This window comes from Pygocentrus nattereri, chromosome 30 (genome assembly GCF_015220715.1).
Source record: "Pygocentrus nattereri isolate fPygNat1 chromosome 30, fPygNat1.pri, whole genome shotgun sequence".
NCBI classification, from domain to species: domain Eukaryota; kingdom Metazoa; phylum Chordata; class Actinopteri; order Characiformes; family Serrasalmidae; genus Pygocentrus; species Pygocentrus nattereri.
The window spans coordinates 13,210,680-13,234,827 of record NC_051240.1 but is presented as its reverse complement, the minus strand read 5'-3'; the positions used below and the strand labels follow the sequence as shown (position 1 = coordinate 13,234,827).

At 39.5% G+C, this 24,148-nt stretch overlaps 1 protein-coding gene across 1 annotated transcript in view; it reads left to right on the top strand.

Annotated features, from left to right (window-relative positions):
- Positions 1-24,148, top strand: part of myo10l1 (myosin X, like 1) — a 105,270-nt gene that overhangs the window by 38,905 nt on the left and 42,217 nt on the right. Inside the window, exon 3 of the mRNA XM_017703673.2 lies at positions 19,659-19,817. Coding sequence (XP_017559162.2) covers positions 19,659-19,817 — 159 coding nt within the window. The remainder of the gene's footprint in view (positions 1-19,658; positions 19,818-24,148) is intronic.

The window sequence follows — 24,148 nt, the reverse complement described above, 5'->3', positions numbered from 1 at the left end:
ATGTTTTTTTCATGCTAAAGGCTTAGCTTAGGGTTTCAAAAGGTTTCACAATGCTATAATAAAAAAATAATATAAATAATAATAATATTGGGTCGGGGATGAGCTCTTGCCTCAAGTGGAGGAGTTTAAGTATCTCGGGGTCTTGTTCACGAGTGATGGTACAAGGGAGCGGGAGATTGACAGGCGGATTGGTGCTGGGTCAGCAGTGATGCGGGCTCTTTACCGGTCTGTTGTGGTAAAGAAAGAGCTGAGCCATAAGGCAAGGCTCTCGATTTACTGGTCGATCTACGTTCCCACCCTCACCTATGGTCATGAGCTTTGGGTAATGACCGAAAGAACGAGATCGCAAATACAAGCGGCTGAAATGAGTTTCCTCCGCAGGGTGGCTGGACTCTCCCTTAGAGATAGGGTGAGAAGTTCGGTCATCCGGGAGGGACTCGGAGTAGAGCCGCTGCTTCTTCACGTCGAGAGGAGCCAGTTGAGGTGGTTCGGGCATCTGGTTAGGATGCCTCCTGGACGCCTCCCTTGGGAGGTGTCACAGGCAAGTCCACCGGGGAGGAGACCCCGGGGAAGACCCAGGACACGCTGGCGTGACTATATCGCCCAGCTGGCCTGGGAGCGCCTCGGAATCCCTCCCAGGGAGCTAGTGGAAGTGGCTAGGGAAAGGGAGGTCTGGGCTTCATTGCTCAGGATGCTGCCCCCGCGACCCGAACCCCGGAGAAGCGGAAGATGATGGATGGATGGATAATAATAATAATAATAATACATTAAATTTATATAGCACCTTTTACAAACCCAAGAACGCTTTACATCATAAAGAAAAAAAATAAGTAAAACTACAGAGAGGAAAAAAGGTTTTTGGCAGGGATTTGAAGGAAGACAGAGAAGAGCAATTTTGAAGAGTGGAAGGTAGAAAATTCCAGGGGCAGCAGCACTGAAAGATCTGCCACCCATAGTAGAACGTCTAGTTGAGGGACCTGTGCTAAAACCAACAATTGCTAATTGACAACCTTGTGATTTTATCTGTTTAAAAATAGCAGAAATATTTGATGCGCTCAAAAACACGCACACCCCTCCAACACATACAGAGTCTGAAGGGTTTAAACAGTCTTGTGATGAGCATGGTGCTGCTGGATCAGCCTCAGGCTCCTCTGGCAGGGCTTTGCTAGGCTTATATTAGCAGGACTAGAGCTGGCCTGGATTCAGATCAGAGAAAAATCACTATGTATCTGTGCATGTGTGTGTGTGTGTGTGTGTGTATGTGTGTGTGTGTTTGAGATTGAGATTGAGAGTGTGTGTAGGAGGATATAGAAACTGCATGCTGAGAATCTCCTTAACAGTTGAATGTGTCATGTGCCATTGGATTCAGAGTGTGTGTTGTGGAGCTTTTGGCAAATCTTTGACTGGGGCTCTGAAAACAGGTCGTCCCATGAGTTTTAGTGTGTTTGTAGGGTCCCATGGGTTTAGTGAGTTTGTAGGAAAGAAAACTTTCTTGCATAAACAGGATGGCAGCATAAGATACTGTTACATAAGATGATGTTGAGCTTATATTCCATGTAACACTTTACCCAAATCCTACATAACATTGACATAATCATGCCATAAACATGCCATAGCAGATGTCATATTCTGTCACAAGTTGTTGTGACAGATTTTGATTTATTATGTAACAGTGCCATGTATGCGGTAATCGCCATGGTAGTTGCTGTAAGCTTGTCACATGATAATTTTGCTGTGTATTCTAGTTAGCTAATCATAATATGAAACATTATGTCATGACATTTACATTTACGGCATTTGGCTGACGCTCTTATCCAGAGCGACTTACAATTTGATCATTTTACACAAGTAGGCAAAAGTAGTGTTAGGAATCTTGCCTAAGGACTCTTATTGATATAGTGTATCAATCCATAAAACCTCCACATGTCAGTTGTCCAGTTTTGGTGTTCTTTTGCAGTTGTTCCATGTTGTCTATTTGCTGACCTCAGTTACAGCTTCTTGATAGCTACACATCCTTTCAGTCTCATCGTGTTGATATATAGGGTGCTTACCCAGGTGAGGATTGAACCCCAGTCTACAGCATAGAAGGCATGGTATTAACCACTACACTAACCAACCTCATGACAGTTAATGGTAACTGTAACATGACACTGTTCTATTACTGGACATAATCATGATGACATGGATTACTGGACATGATCTGCCATGACATGTTTCTTAAAACGAACTGAATACACAGATGTGTTTGAGGGAACTAGTTACACATTAGTGCTGTGTGGACAAGTGGGAGTTGGCAGCACACTTGCAGAGCAGCTTTATAAAAGGGCTTCCAATAATCAGGGCAAGCGGAGGTCAGCACACATAGCCAGAAGTTCAAGAGAGCATAACTGGCCTCGCTGTCTTTAGAAGGGCCAGATGATCTTACCTCTCTTCCCACCACACAGGGCATTGTTAGCCAACATGGTTATCTGTTAGCCGACATGAAAGAAATGGCAGCTTGTGTTCCCAAGTCTGTTGAGCTGTCTGAGAGAAACAGGCTATCATGCTCAACACTCGACTACCTTAACATGAAAATATATTAGGAAACACCACACAGTGAGTGAGTGCTTTTTCAGGATAGATTTGTTACAGGATTGAATCAAGATTCACTCTTTTTCTAACACAACACCACTACGTCAGTGTTACTGCAGTGCTGAGAATGATCCACCACACAAATAGTACTTGCTCTGTGAGGGTCTATGGGGGTCTGAATCACTGAAGAACAGGGTAAAAGGGGACTAACAAAGTATGCAGAGAAATAGATGGACTACAGTCTGTAAATGTACTAAAAAGTGCACCTATTTTTAGTATCTATATAGATGAGAAAACCAGAGAAATGTCATCATTAAATGTAAATTCTGTCTGGTGTCCTCTTTCAGAGGATAAGTAAATGATAGTAAATGAGTAACAGAGCTAACTAGACCTGTGATAACCTACAAATTTTAGTTGATGATTAATTGTCATTTGAATAATAGATAATAATAAGTAAATAATAATAATCATTGGGTGGAAGGCACGATACACGCTGGACAGGTCACCAGTCCATCGCCGGGTGTCACAGAGTATAAGCCGATAATGGCCAAATTGCTTTATTTGACTAAACTTGTTCTAGATGATTCTACTTGCTAAAATCATCTGTTATTTTTACCAAAAAATATTTTATTGAACATTGTCTAATTGATTCTAATCAATTGAAGCAAAAATAAATGTAGTCAAATTGTTTCGTACTTTCATATGCCGGTTTATGTTTGATCGTCTTTTCTGACAGGTTAAGTAGAGGTAGAAGATTCTCTGATTCGCAGTCAGGCAGAGCAGAGCGATTCACTGTCAGGTGCTGTGCACTGTACCATGAGCCTGTGTAGCCTGGCTGTGTTACAGTATCATTCATGCTCTGTTTCATTTGACTGGATGCTGCAGTGAAACTCAGGTCATTGTGTGGCACGGGGCACTCAGTTTGTTCTTTTGGTTAACATTGAGCCACTTAATGCAAAAGCGACTGTGTATATGCATCTGCAGTTTAAAAATGGTAAGCACTGGTCATATCTTGAAAGCATGAAATATAGCTTTCAGGATCCAGAATAGGTGAAAGAATGTCCTATTGCAAATCTAACAGAAGTGAGTAAAGATTTTTTTTGAAAGTCTGGGTGTACACTGTCCATTAAAAAAAGTTATATCAAGAGAACTATTGAAAAACAAGAAAATTACAAGGCATTTAACATAAACCAAAACCGTACAGAATTTGAGGTAGCTTTATCCTGTATGTTGCAATATTTATACTATTTAAGGATGTGAGTTTCTGCTGTTAATTTGAGTTGAAAAAGTATGACAATTGAGAGTTGACAGTCATGTTTGTCAGTAAAGAACAGTTTAATAATTATTTTTAAGTAGAGAATCAGACAAAGAAATTCAATTAGCTTAGTCAGCACATTCTGGCAAATATAAACACTGCATGTGACTGTATGTGGGTTTTTTCTGTGATTAATCCTGAGGACTTACATTTTTAGTTCCTCATTCTTATTACTACATAATTATTAGTTTCATTGTCATTATTGATTATTTTATGGCATGTATCAAGGCATAAGAGGAAATTAAAGTCTAGGCTTATTATTCAATTGAATGTGAAATAATGATTGGCATACCTCACAGACAATCACAACCACCTCTAAGCTCTATTTCCTCCATGAAGCGAAGGAGAACTCAAAACAAACCCGCAGTGAGAACAGCAGTGGCAGTACAGTGAGAATCTCAAATGTTGAGGCAGTGTTCCTGAGGAACGGTAATTCAGACACACGCAGACACACCCTTAAACTTACATGGTGCAGCTTTAATTTATCTGCCTTAAGATTTGAAAAGCTCTATGAAGTGTTCTTTAAACTTTATTGTTGCTTTTTCCATCAATTTAGGATAATCTACACTTCACAGTTTCACAAAGAGTTCTTTTGCATATTGCGTTTTACATTTCCACCAGAAAGGTTCCTAAATCCCCAAAACTAAAACTCAAGTCTAAAACAAAAGACCCATAAATAATAAGCCTACAGTATAAACGACTACTCTGTTGCACTCCTGTTGAAGGTTGTACACCTAGTGAATCAAGCTGTGGTCATGGTGGATTGAAGTCGAGCACGGGTTCATGACTTCTCTGCTGTAGCACACCAGGCTGAGTTGAATCAGGTGTATTATGGCAGGGAAATCACCAAACTTGACTCCATGACCACAGCTGGGCACCCCTTCTGCTGTACCTTTGTGTTGATGCAAAGGGGAGTATAAATAAAAGGCAGCCCTGCTTGAGAGTGCTGAATTTTTCATGCTAGTAAAAAGGCACTATACAGCACAGAGCAACAGAGGGATGGATCTAAACTGACATCACTTACTGTGTGCTGGTGTCTCTCTCTCTTGCTTTCTCTCTCTCTCTTTCTTGTCAGTGCTGTGAATTATTCAGTTAGCAGTGTGTGTAGGAGTGTGTGACCCACTTTCAGCTGTGGTTCTGGTCAGGTTATTGGAGCAATGTGGTGTGTGTGTGTGTGTGTGTGTGTGTGTGTGTGTGTGTGTGTATGTAATTTAAGACATCTTTTGGGAAAAATAATAAAATTTACACAGTTTGCTCTCAAACGTATTCAGTCAGCAAAGAAAAGTATGGTGTGCCAAGCCTACTTCTTTAGATTTGCCTACTTCTGGAGCTACAAGTACTAGAAGTCCATACTGCACTAATTAGCACTGTGCAAACTGCATGCCTAAATTTCACACTGCATCAGGTTCTTAAGTGACCTCAAACAGACCTGCTGATGTGATCAAACGTTCAGGCTTGCAGCTGTAGCTGGGCCTCAGGGAGTCGTGCCTGCTCAGTCTGATTACCAGGCCCACCAAAACTTGTCATATTTCACATGAAAACAAAATATTACAATTTTCTTGTCATTCTAGCCAAAACCCAAGAGCAGCAGAGCTAGTAATGTTCTAAACTGAACATGTGATAATGCAGAGAACATGTGCTTTAAACTTTTGAAACTTTGGGCACAAGAGTTCAAATAGAATCAAAATGTATGTGATTGTCTCACTTGTTTCTACCATTGCTAATATATAATAATAATAATAATAACAACAACAATAATACTTATATTTAATAATAATATGATGTATGTAACCCTACAGAGTAGAAAAAGTAGTCAGTGGTATCAGAGTTGTTACAGTATGCATGTTCTGTGAGGTGCTTTAAATTAGCACAAAAGACAAGCATCACTTTTACGAAAACAGCTTAGTGTGAACCCCCACCCACCTTCTGGAACAGACACAAAGTAGTGAAACAGCTAACCCTGAAAAAGGCCACATAAATAAATGTTTAGGCAAAATAGAATAAAATAACTTGCAACTTCTGCTAAGTCTTGATTGAATATTTGAATCAAAACATCTACATGGCTGTGATCAGACAGCCATGCTCCCACATGATTATTTGTGATTGAGTGGATGGAAACCTCCCATACCCAAAACTATAGAAGCAAACTTTGGACACCAAACATGTCTTGGTGAATTGACTATATGTGCACTGAAGGGAAGATTCTGTAAACCTGAATTTTCATCAAACTGTGCCTGGAGCAGGTCAGTTCGTATATAAGATTTTACTTCCGAAGGCATGTAAGCATGAACCATTGTGCATTATTGATCTTGTGTCATTGTGTTAGTACTCTCAAGATGTGTTGTTGATACAGAGTGAATATTTCTCTTCAGCAGAGCACAGCTGGTTGCAAGTCTTTAGTGTTAAATCATGTTCTTAGTTGCAAAATCTAGTACACTACTAGTAATACATTTAATTTGGATAAATGTAGGGGTGGGAATCTCTAGGCACCTCATAATTTGATTTGATTATGATTCAGAGGCTGTGATGCGATTATAAAATGATTATCGATGTATATCAGTACATCTTTTTTCTGTACAGGATTTCTTTTTTCTCAGTGTGAGGACTTGGTACTTAGCAAAGTATTTGTAATGATCCATAATGAATTTACTTACAATATCTTTCAGTTTTGCCTAGCTAGTAGATACCAAAACAGCAAAGAGAGAGAGATTTAAGATGAACATTTGGCGATGAATGGACTTATCTGCATTTATAAGCAGCGCAGTTGGTTTCCTGGTATGTTAAATTTGCAACGAGAGACTGTCGAACACTAAAAAGTTGCGAAGATGAAGTCGCTTTCTTTCTCATTTTCCCGTTCCACCCTAAATGGTGATGCATTTACATTCTGGTACCTCAGGCAGAATTTAAAGTGGAACTAAAAAATTCAAACAAGAAGCTGGAAAATGAGGAGCAGCTTCAGCCTCATAAAATAGTCGAACGTTGAGAGACATTTTACAAGAAATTCAGCTGTTTAACTTTTGAGGGAAAAGTGTCCTGCTGGAGATGGGAGGAAAGTGGCTATAGCTAAAGCTTAAAGCAGAGCAAAGTTATGTTTTTGTTCATATTTTTATCCTATACTGCGAAATGATCAGTTACTGAGACATACTGGACATTAAATGTTGTGGCTCCCAAGGTGGTTTGATTTTTGTTGAAAGGACAAGGCTCTTCTTAACATTTGGGTTGTGACTCCTGACCTAACCTGGCTTTTAATGCACAGTGTGATTTCTCACTGATCCAGTTGTGTTTTTGTTATGTGCCACCACAGACTGCCCGAGCGCTGCACTTCCCCACTTCCAAGTTCCACCTTTTGCGTTCCGTCAACATTATGTTATAAATTAAAGTTCAGATCCATCTACGAAACGATTTTTTCTCCCACCCCTAAATAAATGTGTACACATTTGCCATGAAAGTGAAAGGCCAACAGCTCCTTCATTTCTAAATTACAATAAAAACTAAAGTTCTACTCGCTAAGCTGACATTAAGTTACAGACCCAGACTACAGTCCTAAACACCATGAAACAGGATCGCAGTTGCATGGCTTCACTTACTCAAATTTGAGTCATCATCGTAACCTTGTGCTTCAGTTAGACAGAATCTAACATGTTGTGTAGTGAGCAGAGTTGTCATTATGCTGGCTAAGCTAATGTTAACCAGCTCCTCTCTCCCATTTAGCAGCACTGTTTAACATATATCAGTTACATCATGGTAATGCCATGTACCACAGTAATATTTGGAGAGGGTTTGAAGGTATTAAAAAGGGGGAACCTGCTCAACACTATTGCAGCATCAGTCTTACCAGGATGTCAACTCATGCTTAACCCCTTCCAGTTTAATTACTGTTCAAATCTTGTGTAAATAGCTATTTGTTAGTCCTGTCACAGTTATTACATAATCACCTGATCACAGAAGATCGTAAATATTTGAGATGATTGCAGTTATTTAAGCTGGCTAAAATCATTTTCCACAGTCATTAGAGATTCAATCATATTATGTCAAATGGACAAGTACAATGTAAAAATATGTAATATTTTAATAGAATAAAAATTAGATGCTCGACTACACATAATTCTGTGTAACTAGACATTTGTTTATGTGCTTGCACACAACAGTGTAGTATATCATTTACTTAATGTTGTTAGCTACCAAGTAAACACAGCTAGGAAGCAAGATGGATAATTAAACCAGCTAATTTGGCTGAAAGCTAAAGTGTAATTTTTGACTTTAAATAGTTGCATACAACAAAACAAAAAACACAGTTCATTCGTTGATTGCAGTTATTTACACAACAGTTAATCGTTAGCTAAAATTTCATGGTTGTGACAGCCCCAGGATGTGTGAAAGGGGCTACATAGGTAGCCATCATCTAACCTCAGGTATTGTGAAGTACCCTGGAGCACAATTCTGCCAACAGACTGGCTGAGCTTTCTGCAGCCAATCAGATTCCTTTTCACTAGGTGTCTTTGTGAAAGTCATGGTGGCTGTGATCCAGACTAGGGTTTAGATTTAGCCCTGGTTTACCCACTAATACACCCCTCCCCCTGCTTTACTTCCAGCACCGGAGATGGGAGGAAACGGTTGCTATGGAAACAGTCCGAATGGGTGACGACACTTCGTCTCACTAAATACGCTGATGTGTCAGTAATGACTTACGTGTCTTACAATATATACAAGTATGCAGCTGTATAGATACTCTGAGTATATATAAAAGTTGTGTCTGCTGATAGTGATGCGTGTATTTCTGTGGATATGCAAGCATGAGAGTGAGAAAGAGAGGGAAAGAGAGAGAGAGAGAGAGAGAGAGAGAGAGAGCCCTCAGGAGTATAGGTCAAAAACTATTTCCTCCCGTTGCCATTCACACGAAGGGAAGCCTTCTGCCTCACTGAGTGAGTGTGAGAGAGTGTGTGTGTGTGTATGTGTGTGTGTGTGTGTATGTGTGTGTGTGTAAAAGCACTGATTTGGCGAGGGCTGAATATAGTCTGGAGCGCAAATATAGAATTATGTGACCTAAATCTGAGCAGAACTGAACACTACACATTCTCACGCAACAAGCCGACTACCAGAGGCACATTGTGCATTTTAGAAATTTGCTTTTTTAATTACATTTTGTCCCCTGGGTTTGTTTTTCAGGAGCAGTTTTGATTTCTAAGAGGCTGTTTCTAACCTTATACAGTTGTATGCAAAGATAGGTTAACACATACAGTAATGAGAATAAACATAAATATGACATTTTCCTGCAAATGGTAGTGCACAGTTTCTATTTATTTGCTGGGTTTAACATGTTGGAAACCTGCCATAACTTTTGCAAAGGCTGCATTTTGTTTTGTTGTGGTAAATTTATAAAAACAAATAAACAGTAATCGTCTTCTAACCCCTTAACAAGCTGCACCCAAAGTTTTATTACACCCTTCTATTTCCTAAGAATAGCTCCATTAGTTTGCATTGAACTCCCTGTAGTTGCAGAATAATAACAGAAAATGTTAAGACATTCTAATGTGCAGAAGCATGTTCTCTGTAGAGGATGTGTAAACAAATTTTCACTAAAATCAACAAAACATAATTTGTCTCTGGGCGTTTAAACTTCAGCGTCTGACACTATGGAACAATGCATAGTAAGGCTGGATGTAAAAAGCAATGTTTAATAAAGCTGTTAGATGTCATGATAATATAAGAAGTGATTGTTTTAAAGTATGTGATGCAAGTACACTTTTATTTATTTTCTTTAGTTTCTTCAATTAAACAGAAATCTAACTAAATTCTCTTTTAATAGCAAAAAATCTAAAATGATTAAATCACCATTCACTGTTGTGCAACTGATGTGAGGTGCTAATAGCCGCCTACCGCAGAACTGCAACCCCCTTTTTGTACAGAACTGTACCTTTTGTACTGTAAGGCTGAATAAAGTCACACAGTGTCACTGACGTGAAACATCAATCTGAATCATTATGAAGCATCAGAATCTATTTACCTGCTATTGGCGCCCCCTTGTGGAGAATGTGTAGCCTGCAAAACGTGAGCGTTCCAAGAGGCACTTTAGTTTTTTCTAGGTCTACATTGAAAATAAAAAGACACTTGTTTATTTATGTTGGTAGCCTGAAGGCAAACACAAATAAATCTATATGTTTTTTATTTTCGATATGGGCCTACAAAAATGTATATATATATTTTATTCATTAAAAACCTCCTTGTTATTGTGACAGTAGCCATTACTGTGCCACACATTTTACCCTACAGTCTGTACATTTCACACACAGTGTGAAGACATTATTATTTTCTTGAGTGGAGTAGATGGGAAACACCAGCGTCGTCAAGCACTGTTAAGCTAAACGATCAAGATCAATAATTGTTGGCGACTATTTTTCTATCGTCAATGTTATTGATTTAATCGATTCATTGTTTCAGGCTTTGTTTTTAGTGTTTCTCCACTGAGGCTGCAACAGATTCAAAAGTGAGGCCGGAGGTTTACAGCTGGCACTCGCATCAGCATGTCTGAATATCCTGTGAACTAATCTGTCGGCTAACAGAGGCACTATAATAACAATTCCTGTGTGTGTACAGAGAGTGTAATACAGGGTATGTCAGATGTTTTTTTAATGGGGCAGGAGCTTCAGGGGGCGGCTTAAATTAAATTTCAGAGCTATTTTTTAAACTTTCAAGCCTTTAACTTCTGGTGCTGCACATACCCCCCCCCCCCCCCCCCCTCTCTCTCTCCCTCTCCCTCTCTCTCTCTCTCTCTCTCTCTCTCTCTCTCTCTCCCTCTCTCCCTTTTCTGACTCTGTCTCTCCTCTCCTAAGCTGCTCCATCTGTTCTCACGCTTCATGTGTGAGCCGCTTCTAAATCCGTGCTTCATTATACGCTGGGCTGTGGAAATTTCCCCCCGAAATGTCTCTTCATGTCAGGACATCAGATGGATTCAGGATATGCCTCACTCTCCTTTTGAGCACAGGCTCTCTCTCCTCTCAGCACTCTTTTCTATCTCACTCTTTCTTTCCTGCCTATTCCACCCCCCTCTCTCTCTCTCTCTCTATCTGATGGTGAAGCTTTACAGTTTTTTCTGTAACAGTAAATATAAACAATCTCACTCTCTCTCTATGTAAATAAAACATTACAACTTAGCTGGAGTATATAGCCAAACTTTTACCAACAAGCCTCCTAATTGTTGAGTTCAGGTGTTTAAGCCACACCCCTTACTAACAGGTGTATAAATCAAGCACATAGCATTGAGACCTGGTCTTCGGCAGGAGACATGACAGAGGGAGTAGAGTGATGAATTATTTAGAGTATAATAGGCTACTTTTAGATGATCATCTTAAGTGAAATCCTTCAAATAAAAATAGCTCATTTTAAAAGTAGCTAGTAGTTTAAAAATACTGGAATGGTATAGGTCGATACTCAACTCTCTAGTATCATTTCGGAAAAGAAAAAATGGTATCGTGCCATCTGTAGTTTACAAGTAAAAGCATCTGCTCATTATATAAATGTCAGGATGACATTTCTTAAACGTTTCAATGTTTTTAAATGTTTGCACATTTGTTTTGCTTCAGTAAAAAATGTAAATTATTTAGTTGAAATGAACAAAGTGTAAAGTTCATTAGATAAAACATTTTTTTCTTGTAGAGGAATAATTTGCAATCAAAAGTAATCAGTGACAAATAGTGTAACATGTCATATAACAATATTAGCATTTGAAATATAGTGTTGTATCGTGGGGGCTTTTTCACACTGAGTATGCAGGGCATGTATATGTGTGTACTGTGCACTGAAAGTTTGGGAACACCTTACCTTTGCTTGAAACTTTATATTATATAGAAACTTAAACAGGAGTGGTAAGTTCATAGGAGAAGGAAATAACTTTCCTAATTTTAATGCACATTAACGTAAAGTGTTCCAAATTATTTTTATACAATGCTGTTTGTGATTGATGTTAAAAAATGTAACGGTTAAATAAAATGTGTGGTCATGCGTGAGGCATTGTAGGTGAGGAGAGCTGCCCTGAACTGGGTTGTAATGAGCTCTGGGTGTGGGAGGAGGCTTTGCTAATCTATGTAAGTGGAACAGCTCCAATATCAATGAAAGACTTCAATTACAGGCTTCAGATAAAGCAAGCAGTTCAATCACTGAGTTCTCCAGTTATCAGAGAGCCGGAGTGCGTCCAATTTCTCCGTTAACAGGAGTAGAGACAGAGTGGGGGGTACGGAGGAGAGAGGCATTAGACAGAGAGGAAGAGCGATGGAGAGGTCATGGTATAAGAATGAAGAGAGGAGAGAGCAGAGAGAAAGCGATTTAAGCTTTTCTGAAGGGGTAGGGAAAAGATTTGGAGTGTGGGAAAAGATTTGGAGTCGAAGTACAAACCGCTGGGAGCAGAGTAACACACTGTGCTGTACACCACAATGTACAGTCGTATGAAAAAGTTTGATCAATCTGGTCAAAGTTTTGTGGAATTTTTAAGCAAAAATAAATGAACACATCCTCTACAAAGAACACATTGTAGTACATTGTAGTTAAACACATTGTAGTGCACAATTTCTACTTGCTGATTTTAAGATATTGGAAAAATAAAACGTTACATGTAGTTATGTCATAACTTTTGTGCAGGCAAACATCAGCAAATTTCAGCAAATAAACATTAATTGTGTATTAAAATACACTGAAATGTCCCTGCATAGAAAGTCAACAAACCAGATTTCACGTTTCGAGCACCCAAACCTTTTCATAGGACTGTAGATTGTTTACTTTTGTTTTAATATTTTAATAGATCAAGTCACTTGACGATATATATTACAGTGATTTTACCATAAGGGTTGTTGTTAGGCATAAAACAAATCACTGTAATGCGCAATCTTGTGTAGCTGATTGTTTTTACTTATTTTAAAGCAACAATAATAATAATAAATACTTAGCAATGTAGCTCACTAAGAGTATCTCTGGTTTCTAAACAATATAATGATCAAAGGTGATTCCAATAACAGTGGCAGCAGGTTGCAGAAATGTTAGACTATATGTTTATTTTCGTGGCTCAGGAAACTGACAAAATGAAAAAAGTACCAACCTTGAGTCAGTCAATAAGGCCGCTTTATCAATAACGTAATAAACCGTCTTCTTGTCCATTGATCCGGTGAAATTGTGTTCACATGAAGTGTTTCATGACACTCCCGCACAGTTGAGATGCTTACAGTTGTGGGTGAGCTGCAAATGAGTTGCAGGATGCTTTACATTATGCAACTCAAATGTAATTCAGTTTCAAGCAACTGTTGTTGAATGAAAGTTTCACCAAAGCCAGCCGAACACACTGACTTCCACTATAGTACATATTACCTATAACTATGTGTGTGTATGTATGTGTATATATATATACACAAGATGGAATACATGTGTGTGAATGAGAGGGAGGCAGGTGGAAAGGTGAAGATGCAAGGAGTAGAGGTCGTAAAGATGGATGACTTCAAATATCTTGGGTCAACCATCCAGACCAATGGACAGTGTAGAAAAGAGGTGAGGAAGAGGGTGCAGGCAGGATGGAGTGGGTGGAGACGGGTGTCAGGGCTGATGTGTGACAGAAGGATAGCAGCAAGAGTGAAAGGGAAGGTTTACAAGAAAGCAGTGCGTCCTGCTATGATGTATGGTTTGGAGACTGTGGCTCTGTCTAAAAGACGGGAGGCTGAGCTGGAGGTGGCGGAGATGAAGATGCTGAGATTTTCGTTGGGAGTGACAAGGATGGACAAGATTAGAAATGAGCAGATCAGAGGGACATTGAAGGTGGAGCAGTTTGGAGATAAAGCCAGAGAGGCCAGGTTGAGATGGTTTGGACATGTGTTGAGGAGGAATAGTGGATATATTGGTCAAAGAATGTTGGAGATGGAGCTGCCGGGTAGAAGGAGAAGAGGTAGACCTCAGAGAAGGTTTATGGATGTAGTGAAGGTGGACGTGGAGATGGTTGGTGTGAAAGTAGAGGAGGCAATGGATAGGGCAAGATGAAGGCAGATGATCCACTGTGGCGACCCCTAAAGGGAGCAGCCGAACGAAGAAGAAGAAGATATATATATATATAATTACATATAATATGGGCTTCTTGCCTTCAGAACGACAATGTGTAAAAAAAAAAAAAAAAAACTCAGTTCTTTCTTGTCTGGTCTGCCTCTTTCTATTCTCATTCCCTCACACTCAAACTCACACACTCCTTTCTTCTCGCTCTTTGAAGACTCCCTAAGGCTAAAACAGCTATGCTTTACTGAGAAAACTTTTTATTAGTGAGGAAAAAGTACTGTTCACGCTCAGACACACACACACACACACACACACACACACACACACACACACACACACACACACACACACACACACACACACACACACACACACACACACACGCTTAATCACACTGAAAAACACATTAAAAATGCATCACGTTTGGAGGGTTTTTAGGGGTTCAGCCTTTGTAGTCACAATAACTGGAACCCTGTTTAAAATGCATACACCCATCTTCAGTGAATTCACCCATATACACACACAGTCATATCAGTGTAGGGTTAGCTACCCTGACATGAGCAGAGCTGTTATTATTGCATTATTAATAAGTGATTAAGATTACAGTAATATAATTAAAGTAATGTGGGTTTGCTTGTAAAGAGCTCTAATTGTGTGGTAAAGGTAAGCACTCAGCACTATTGTGTAAGTTGCCTGCTTTGTGCAGGGTACCAAAAAAGGTTCAGTGATTGTATCAGAGGTGCAAAATAAACGATGATCAACAGTTTCTTACAAGTAAACAAAAGTAAAACAGAAGACTTTTGGAAAATCTGGGTTTTCGAATATATTTTGTTAAAACACAAGTAAAAGAGTGATTTTGACTTTGAACTGAAATTTGATAAACAAATGAATGCAGTGGTTAAGAGCATGTTTTCCAGCTAAGAACAATGTTAATGACCTAAGTAACTTCTTGTTTCACCTGATATGGAAAAAGTAATTTATGCTTCTGTTACATCCATGGACATTACATGGATTACTGCAATGTGCTGTATTTTGGGGTCAGTGAAACTTTGCTTGTTGATTTCTAGTCCAAAATGTCACAGCCTGATTACAAAGAAAGAAAAGAGATCACATTCTCCAGTTTTAGCAGCTCTTCGCTGGCTCCTGGTTTATTACAGCATCTAATATAAGGTGGCTTAGTTTGCTTTAACAGCATTATATGCCATTATATATACATTATGGGCACCTACCCGATCAGCTTCTCAATTACTTCTGACTGTCTCTCAGTCTTGGCTTAAACTGAAAGGGGATTGAGCCTTTGCTGTTGCTGTGCCAACCAGCTGACATCAGACAGGCTTCCTCAGTGACTGTTTTAAAATCCAAGCTTAAATCGCTTTTTTATTGATTGGCGTTTATTAACTGTTGAATGGCCTGTGTTTGTTGAGGACTGTGTGTGGCAGCGTTAATGTGTTTTATTTGTTAATGAGACTGATGCAAGTGAGGACTAATGGTGGGACAAATGTTTTTCCATCAGTTGTAAAGCACTTTGGTTTAAAATATGCTATATAAGTAAAATTTTCTTACTTACAGAGGGCAGTAATTAGAACTGCGATGTTAGAGTTTGATAAGGATGCGAGTGGAGATGCAGCGATTGCAATTTTCTTGGCTGGTTCTGATTTCCAATTTTACCAGCCAACTCTGATTTTGGCCAATTTCTAAGAACTATAATTGACAGCATATGCAAAGATTTTTGTACTTTTAATAGAAAATTCTCACATCGGGTTATAGGACAAAACTTTTTTGTTTTACAAACCTCCAACTAAAAAGTGTGAAGTGGGTCACTTTTGTCCACAAAAGTGATTTAAGTTAGTTTTTATTGAGTGAAAGGGAGTTTATTAATGAGATCCAGTACTGTGCAAAAGTCAGAGAGAGATGGGGAAAGCAAAAGGAAGATATGTACAAAAACAGGAGATTCCAAAACGGGAGCTCAGAAAATGATTAAAAGATACAGAGAAAATAACTCCAAACAACCATGCAAGACCTGGTGGACACAAAACTGCCCCCATCAAAAAACAGCACTTATAGCTTTCATCTCTGAGAGAGAGGAGAAAATCAAGCTCCTCTTTTGCTAGTAGAAAATCCACAGGTGTCTCTGTCCATCCTTCCACTGTGAGAAGACGACTCAGCGCTGTGGGTCTGAGAGGATCTGTAGCTGTCAAGAAGCTGTTTTTAAAAAATTAAAGGAAAATTTACCAATCAAACAAGAACTAGCTGATGTTCTCAGAACACTGGACTGACCACCCCAGAGTCCAGACTGCAACATCACTGAATGTGTTGGGATTATTTGGTTCTCCAGAAACAGAAAATGCAACCAACCTCAAAGACTGTACTTGGGCAAAGAGTGGACACTCAAAATATATGTTTTCTGCTTATTTCCTTGATGCTCTCTCTGCCTCTCTCTTCTCAATGAGTTTTTCTCTGTGAGTAACGTGTCTCTGAACAGATTGTGCTTACATCTGTCATTTTGGAGAAGACTGTTAAATGCACACACTCTCACACACACACACACACACACACACACACACACACACACACACACACACACACACGCACACACACACACTCACATATCCTAGGCTTTGCCTGTGAGGGTGCACCTCATGTACAGTATCTATTTTGTCAGGCCTGTATGATTACAGCACTGCTATAAATGGGCTAAGGAAACTCTATGCTGCAGGAACTATTTACAGAGTAAATATTAGGGATTTATTAGCATTACTGGGTTCTTTAACACCTGAATGTGTCGTTAATAATAAATATTATTTTATTCCTATCACTGCATCTCTCCCTGTGTGTGTGTGTGTGTGTGTGTAATTTAAGACATCTTTTGGGAAAAATAATAAAATTTACACAGTTTGCCCTCAAACGTATTCAGTCAGCAAAGAAATGCATGGTGTGCCAAGCCTACTTCTTTATATTTGCCTACTTCTGGAGCTACAAGTACTAGAAGCCCATACTGCACTAATTAGCACTGTGCAAACTGCATGCCTAAATTTCACACTGCATCAGGTTCTTGTGCTGCAAATGAGCTGATGTGTCTGAAAAGAGAGAGCACATAAATTCACCAGTCCTAATGCTCACACATACACATTAACGGCTGTATTGATTTCCAATATGTCAGTCTCATAGTCTCACTCTGTTGATGAACAGTAATCCATTCCTCTACACTTGCCCCTCCCTGGTTACCATGGATATGGATGGCGTGATGACAGATGGAGTATATGTCTGCATTTTTATGTCAGATGGCTGGATATGGATATGATGTTCAAGTTTGCAGTGTGACAGAGACACTGGGGGTTCTTGTATATCAAAGCTCCTAAACCATGCACTGTTTTATTTACAGAAAGTAGGTAACAGACAAATAAATTCTATGTACACACTAAAGCTTAACTGGGCCTGAAATTTTGTTTGCACCTGAATACAGCCCAACAAATTTTGTCCAAGCCTGATCCAACCCAGTCCACCTTTTGAGTCAGAACCTGGCCCAAGACTGATCAAATTTCCCAAAACATATCAAATTTTGAGCCTGAATCTGACCCAGACTTGACCAAATTTTGTCCAAACCCAACCACACTTGAACCAGATAATTAAGTTCTGAGTCAAGTCCCAACCCAGGCCTGACCAAATGTTGTCCCTACCTGACCTGACCCGAATCACATAATCACCTTTTGAGTCAGAACCCTACTCAAGCCTGACCACATTTAACCAAACCCAACCTGACCCACATTTATAGGATGACAGCTTGGTTGACATAAAACTTTTACAGTTTTCCCTATTGACTTCGCATGAAGTTAGCCAGCCAACACATTTTAGTTTTGCTCTGGAGCTGTGAGGCTTGTGTAGCTAACAAGTAATGAAGGCCTATAGCTACCAAATAGCTTTATGCAAACAACATACCTAAATCACCACACACTTCCCTCTAACTGTGTCCAGACGTAAATTAATCTCAGGCTCTCTGAAACTATATGGAAATAGCGTTTAACTATAAAAATGAACAAAATCAAGCCTAAATATGGCTGTTTTTAGCTATACAGCATATTTTCATCAGTTTCCTTTCCTTAGGCTAAACTAGGCCAAGTGTAATCCTGTGTTTTGAATAGTGTTTTTGCTGGGAAGCGCCATCTGAGGACAAGCGGAAGGCGCAGCAGTAGTGTGAGCAACAGCTGAAGCACAGGAGAGCTTCCTCTACTAAACCAAAATGTAGCTGTTGCATTACTCAGCCTCAGGCATTCCCTTTAAACGCCGCTGTGCAGGAACGCTGTCCCCTGCAGAGCTCTGTTGACATACTTCTGTATGTGTGTGTGTGTGTGTGTGTGTGTGTGTGAGAGAGAGAGAGAGAGAGACGGTAATTCAACAAGCCATTTTTTCGGGCTAAACATTTTATGCCATTGCAGGGTATCCAAATCTGTCTGTCTCACAAGTCTGACTATGCAGTATGCTGAAGTAGAGCTGTGCAGAATGGCAAACATTCCACAGCATATTTTTTTCACTTTCTTCTTGAGGATCAAGTTGATGTTGGTCTCTCAAATCAGGTCTTGGGAAATGGTAGTTTCCAGATGCTTGAAGGTCTTTGTGGTTGACACAGGGCTGTTGGATATTATGAGAGGGAGCAGTGCTAAGCGGTGCTAAGTCTACAGTCATCTCCACAGTCTTGAGCGTGTTCAGCTCCAAGTTGTTCTGACTTGCACGAGCCATTCAACCTTCTGCCGATATGCAGACTTGTCACTGTCCTGGATGACCGATGACTGTAACGTCATCTGGAAACTTGAGGAGTTTAGCAGATGGGTCCTTAGAGGTGCAATCATTGTTGTAGAGAGAGGGAGAGCAGTGGGGAGAGTACACATCCTGGAGGAGAACCTGTGCTGACAATCTATAACGACATACTGCAGAGGGTCCAGCAGATGTCCTATGGCATTCTTCAGGCTGGCCAACATCAGTTGTTCAAAGGACTTCAGGACCACAGATGTTTTTCAGTGCTGTGATTGAGGGTGTCTTAGGTACTGGGATGATGGCGGAGCGTTTGAGCGGGCGGGGACTTTACACAGCTCCAAGGATCTGTTGAATGTCTGTGTGAAGATTGGAGCCAGTTGGTCAGCACAAGCCTTGAGACAGCAAGCGGAAACACCGTCTGGACCTGGTGCTTTTCTGGTCTTCTGTCTCTGGAAAAGCTTGTTCACATTCAGTTCACATGTCACATATTATGCCATCTCTAGGTGCAGTACAGACAATTATAGCATCTAAAACAAGTAATTGAAAACTACATTTTGTGGACATTGCACTTTTACCAGGCATGTAGACTCAAAATTCAACATGCACCACCTTTAAAATGAAAAGAGAGTAACATTTTTCCTAACAAGCTTGCTTTATCTGCTAACTGTAACACTAGTTTTTGCTATTTTGTGTGAATAGCTTTCTTCATCCTCTTCCTCACTTAACAAATAATTACACATTTTGCCACCCAGTGTACTACAGTACCAAGAATGCAAGTGTAAAATCTGTGCTACTAATACTGTACTGAGAAGTAAAGCTGCATAAACATTTTTCAAAAAATACTTTAAACTTATCGCTGATATTGATAAAATGCTGGATTTGGATTATTATTGTTATGTATTTTTGCCCTTGCCTTCCCTGGGCAATTACTGTAGTGCTAACCCCAGTTTCAGAGGGAAACTGCTGATGTATTCCTTATGTTCTGCTCTCTGTTTCTCTGTAGGTGTTGTATCTGCAGTTGGTGGACGTTAACAGGGAGAAGGTGTACCCCATGCACCAGAGCAGTATTGATGGAGTGGAGGACATGTCTGCTCTGGCCGAGCTGCATGAGGCCGCCATCATGCACAACCTCCACCAGCGCTACCAGAAAGACAACATCTATGTAAGCATTAAATAAACACTGTTTTATTTAACTCCAGACAGAAGTGTTTATGCTATCCATAAAATATATCTGTAGCATGCCATGTGCTACCCTGGGCACACAAAGGACGCTGGAGGCAGGGTTGAGGGTCGCAGCACTCATTATGCTTTTATTTCTGCTCCAAACAGAAAGAAAATCAACTCAAATCAACGGTGACCATTTTTCAGTTTTTTCCTAGCTAGATTTTTCAGTCCTTTTCTTCCAACACTTTTCTTAGCTCTTCAGTCTGTTCAGCTGCTCATCCTTCTCCTCTTGTCTGTTCCCTCTCTGCTCTTTTAAGGCATGAGCTCCTGAGATGAGAGGGATAGAAAGCTCATTGCTCCGCCTTCCCATCACTGCCCCCGCTACACAGCGCGGCCGCAGGGGTTGAATGTGAACTGTAGTGTAGCAGCATTGCTGCAAAACAGGAGGCGGGGCCTGGGCAGTGGCATTTAAGACTCATGTCCCACCTTTGTGCCTCTCATGGCTGTCAGTGTAGTCCCCCACTCTCTGGCAACCGATGTCCTCCTCCCGCCATCTCTCAACAGGGTTCAGGCCCCAGCTTACCACTGCCTCTCTAGGCTACTATATTCAATAAGAGCTACAGTACCAGTTGAGATTTTAGGATTCAGGTGTTTTCATAACTGGTTCATGCTGTACATTATAGAAAAAGAAAACTTTAGCATTAAAGAAAACTTCACACTCCACACATATTCTGGCTTTTCACAATAAGAGTCCTTATACAAATGAACCTAAAAAAAGCCCAACATAAACATTTGTTCTCTGAACTACTTACAACGTAGGGTGGTGACATCACAGTATGATTTGTCAGCACAATCTTGTACTACATTTATGCTTTTTGATTGCATTGTTAAAATGTGGATATATATACCGTCTCGGTTAGGGCTTCTGGCATTCTGCTCACTTACAGCAGTGAACATCACACTAATGTGGTGCTAGACAGCGTGCATTTCCTGGGCGGCTGCAAACGCTGCCCTGCCATGCTGGATGCTTAATAGGGCCGTTATGTATGCCCTTCGTACCTCGAGTTAGATCCGTGACATGTTGGTTAACCCATGCATGCACTGCGCTATTAACCGCTAACTGGCCTGGTAGTTGGAGCCAACCTGCGCTGGGAGCTCTCTGTGAGGAGAACAGCACTGCTGTAAATACCTCTGTTTATCTTTCCTGATTTATGCTTTTCCCATAACTAGCTCAAAATATAGTACATCAAATTTAACGTGCCATAACTTTTGCACAGGTCACATTGTCACATGTTTTGCACAGGTCACATGATTTTTCCCCCCAATATGTTCAGTTCAACAAATAAACAGCACCTGTGCTTTAAAACGTACAGAAGTGTGTTCTGTGTAGAGGATGAGTGCCTTTTTCACTTAGAAATATAAACTTAATTATGTAGTTTCAGAAACTGTAATCTGCCCAGGGTGCTCAAACGTCTTTATACAGCTGTATATGCTTTTAGTTACTTGCTTATTCCTTTATCAGCAGGAGCTCAGCTGTGCTTCTTCTTTCGTACTGTCCTACTTATAGCTATTATAATTCGAAGGCAAATGAATGCTTGGGGGTTTTATTAATGTGTTTATGTTCTAAGACCTCATTTGAAATTGGATTGTGTTTTGTCTGTTTTTTTGCTGTTGGTATTGTTGCAAATATGCAGGTTAGCGTTTAGCAGTGAGTAACGAGGAAATCTGAGAAGCCACTTCTTTCTATCTTCTTTTACAGCTTTAGATAGATAGATAGAGAGATGAGGGTAGAGAGGTAGAGAGGTAGATAGATAGGACTCCATTGATCCCGGAGGGAAATGCAGTGTTTCAATAGAAAGACATATAATTGCACATAAACGTGCATATACAATGCAGAAAAATAGAAAATAGAGCTAAATTTAGACATGAGTACAAGAGAAATAAAATAAAAGTGTATCTGTTTGCATATTTACATGGCATATGAGACAGATTTGTTGCATTTACAGACAGCAGGCACTGAGTGGAATGAGGTAAACTAAAAGCACACATTATAGACACAACTAACTCAGAGTTGTGTCAATATTACAGTGTAAAGTGCATAGTGAAAATGTCATCGCAGTAATAGTTGTGATATATTGCACAGTGTATTAATCAGAGAGGAGTGGTTCATTATTTTCCTGTAGTGTGTCTACGAGTCTCAGTGTGCATATATTAAACTTGTGGGCTGATAATGATGATAATTGATAATTAGTACCTTGCAGTGGTCACTACAGGTGGTAATTAGTAATATTAATAATATATATATAATATATATTCATATATTATATATGAAAATAATAATAAACTTGTAATAATACAATTTTCCCATTTTTCAGTGGATAATGTATTGGTCACCAATGTATGTACAAACTAGCCTCTCTCTGTGTATGTCTCTTATGTATAATCAGGATTGTTTTGGGTTCTGCATGTCACATTCAGCTGCATGAATGACCAGAGCTTCCTGACCAAGACAGAGTAACTCAAAACATCTCAGTCAGGGGTTAAAGGGAAAAGCTTTCTGATTAAGACAGCTTCCTGTCTAAAGAAAAACATCCCATATCTGAATATAACCCACGCTGTGTATTTTTGTGAAAGTGATACTGTACAGGATACTGTTGGGCATTTACAGAGAACAGATTTAATATTTGGTGACTTTGGACTTTGGGCCTTTATAAACTAATTAAATTCACTCCCAAGATTGTTTATGGGTACTTGAACCAGGCGAGCTAAGGATGGCACTTTTGGGTGGTCAGTTATTTCGGGAATGTATTTGGACAGACAGAGGAAGCTGCCTTAGCCATGACACACTGATAAACACTCTAAGGAATCTGACCATTGTTTCTATGAGAACTGTTAATTCACTAAATATAGCAGCCTAGATTACGGTTACCTCTCACACATCTGTTTTCATGCGAAGCCTTTTTAATATTATTTTTGTATAAATGTTTATTTTATATGGGACGTTAAAGAAAAATATAATATTGTGATATTGAAACGATACAGTGCAAAAGTTTGAGCATCTCGGGCCAAATTACACATTTTCTTTTTTTTTGATGTGAAAAGAAGTGAACATAACCTCTGCAGCAAACTACTTATAAAAATGACATTTTCTGTAAATGCTAATGCAGTTATCTTATATTTTATTAATTGAAGAAAAAATATTTTGTGGTGTGTACAAAAGTTTGGATGCTTTAAGACAGACGTGTCAAACTCACTACTAAAAGGGCCATATCAAAAAATATGAGCAAAATCGTTGGCCAGCTGTGTTTTTATATCATTTTTACTTAACATTTTTCCATGACCTGAACTGGTCATTGTTTATTCAAAATATGCCTAAACCGCAACAGCAAAATAGGCACTGAATATTTAATCAAAAATAATTCTTAATTTATTATTATTATTTATTTATTATTTATTAATTAAGTAAATTGTTTTAGGTAGACTTTTCTTTTTAAGTTACCATTGGCCCATAGATTGCTGTTGGGGAAAGGTGGTCAGAACACACTCTGTGTGTATCTCCGGGTGAAATGGGCTAATAAGAATAGAAAATTGGAATAAATTTGTGTCATGGGCCTGACTTACCCCTAAGATATATCAGTTTGTTTATACTGAAAACCTGTGCTCATATTATCACAAGTGAGTGTTCAAATGTCTGGCAGTATTTGCGCTGTTTTCTGAAGTTTCTGCCCTGCTGCGAGCTTGTTAGGTGGGTCAGCTGATCGAGTCCTTACAGGAAAGTCTGTTTATCCATCAACCAGCCATCTTTGCAACTCCACTGTTATTTCCAGTCATAGTAGACCAGACCAGCTTTTAACAATGAATGAGTCATGATTTGGAAAGTACATAAATTGCACAATAAATATATTGTAGTTTTTGACACCAAACAGAAAAATATTTTTTTTGCTAACTAGGCTAACTACGCTAGCTGATGTCAGCTAGATCCAAAAACATTGGAAGCATATTTCTCTGACAGATTACTGTGTTACTGAGCACGTCGCCCACTGAAGAGAAAAGACCACTTGCAAGAGCGTGGCCTCCTAATCAGAACCTCCAGCTCAACATTAATGTCAGGCAAAGTCTGTTTTTGGCTTTGTTTTTCCTTTCTGGCAGTTAACCGAATATATGTTTATTGACTCACAGGTATACTTGAATATCATAGTTAGTCAGAATTCACATCCCTAATATCGACATTATGGTGCACGCCTAGTTTCTTATGCGGTCTTCCAACATAACAACACCTATGATTTATTCAGAAAAGTGTTTTATGATGTAATTTATCACAATAACAAT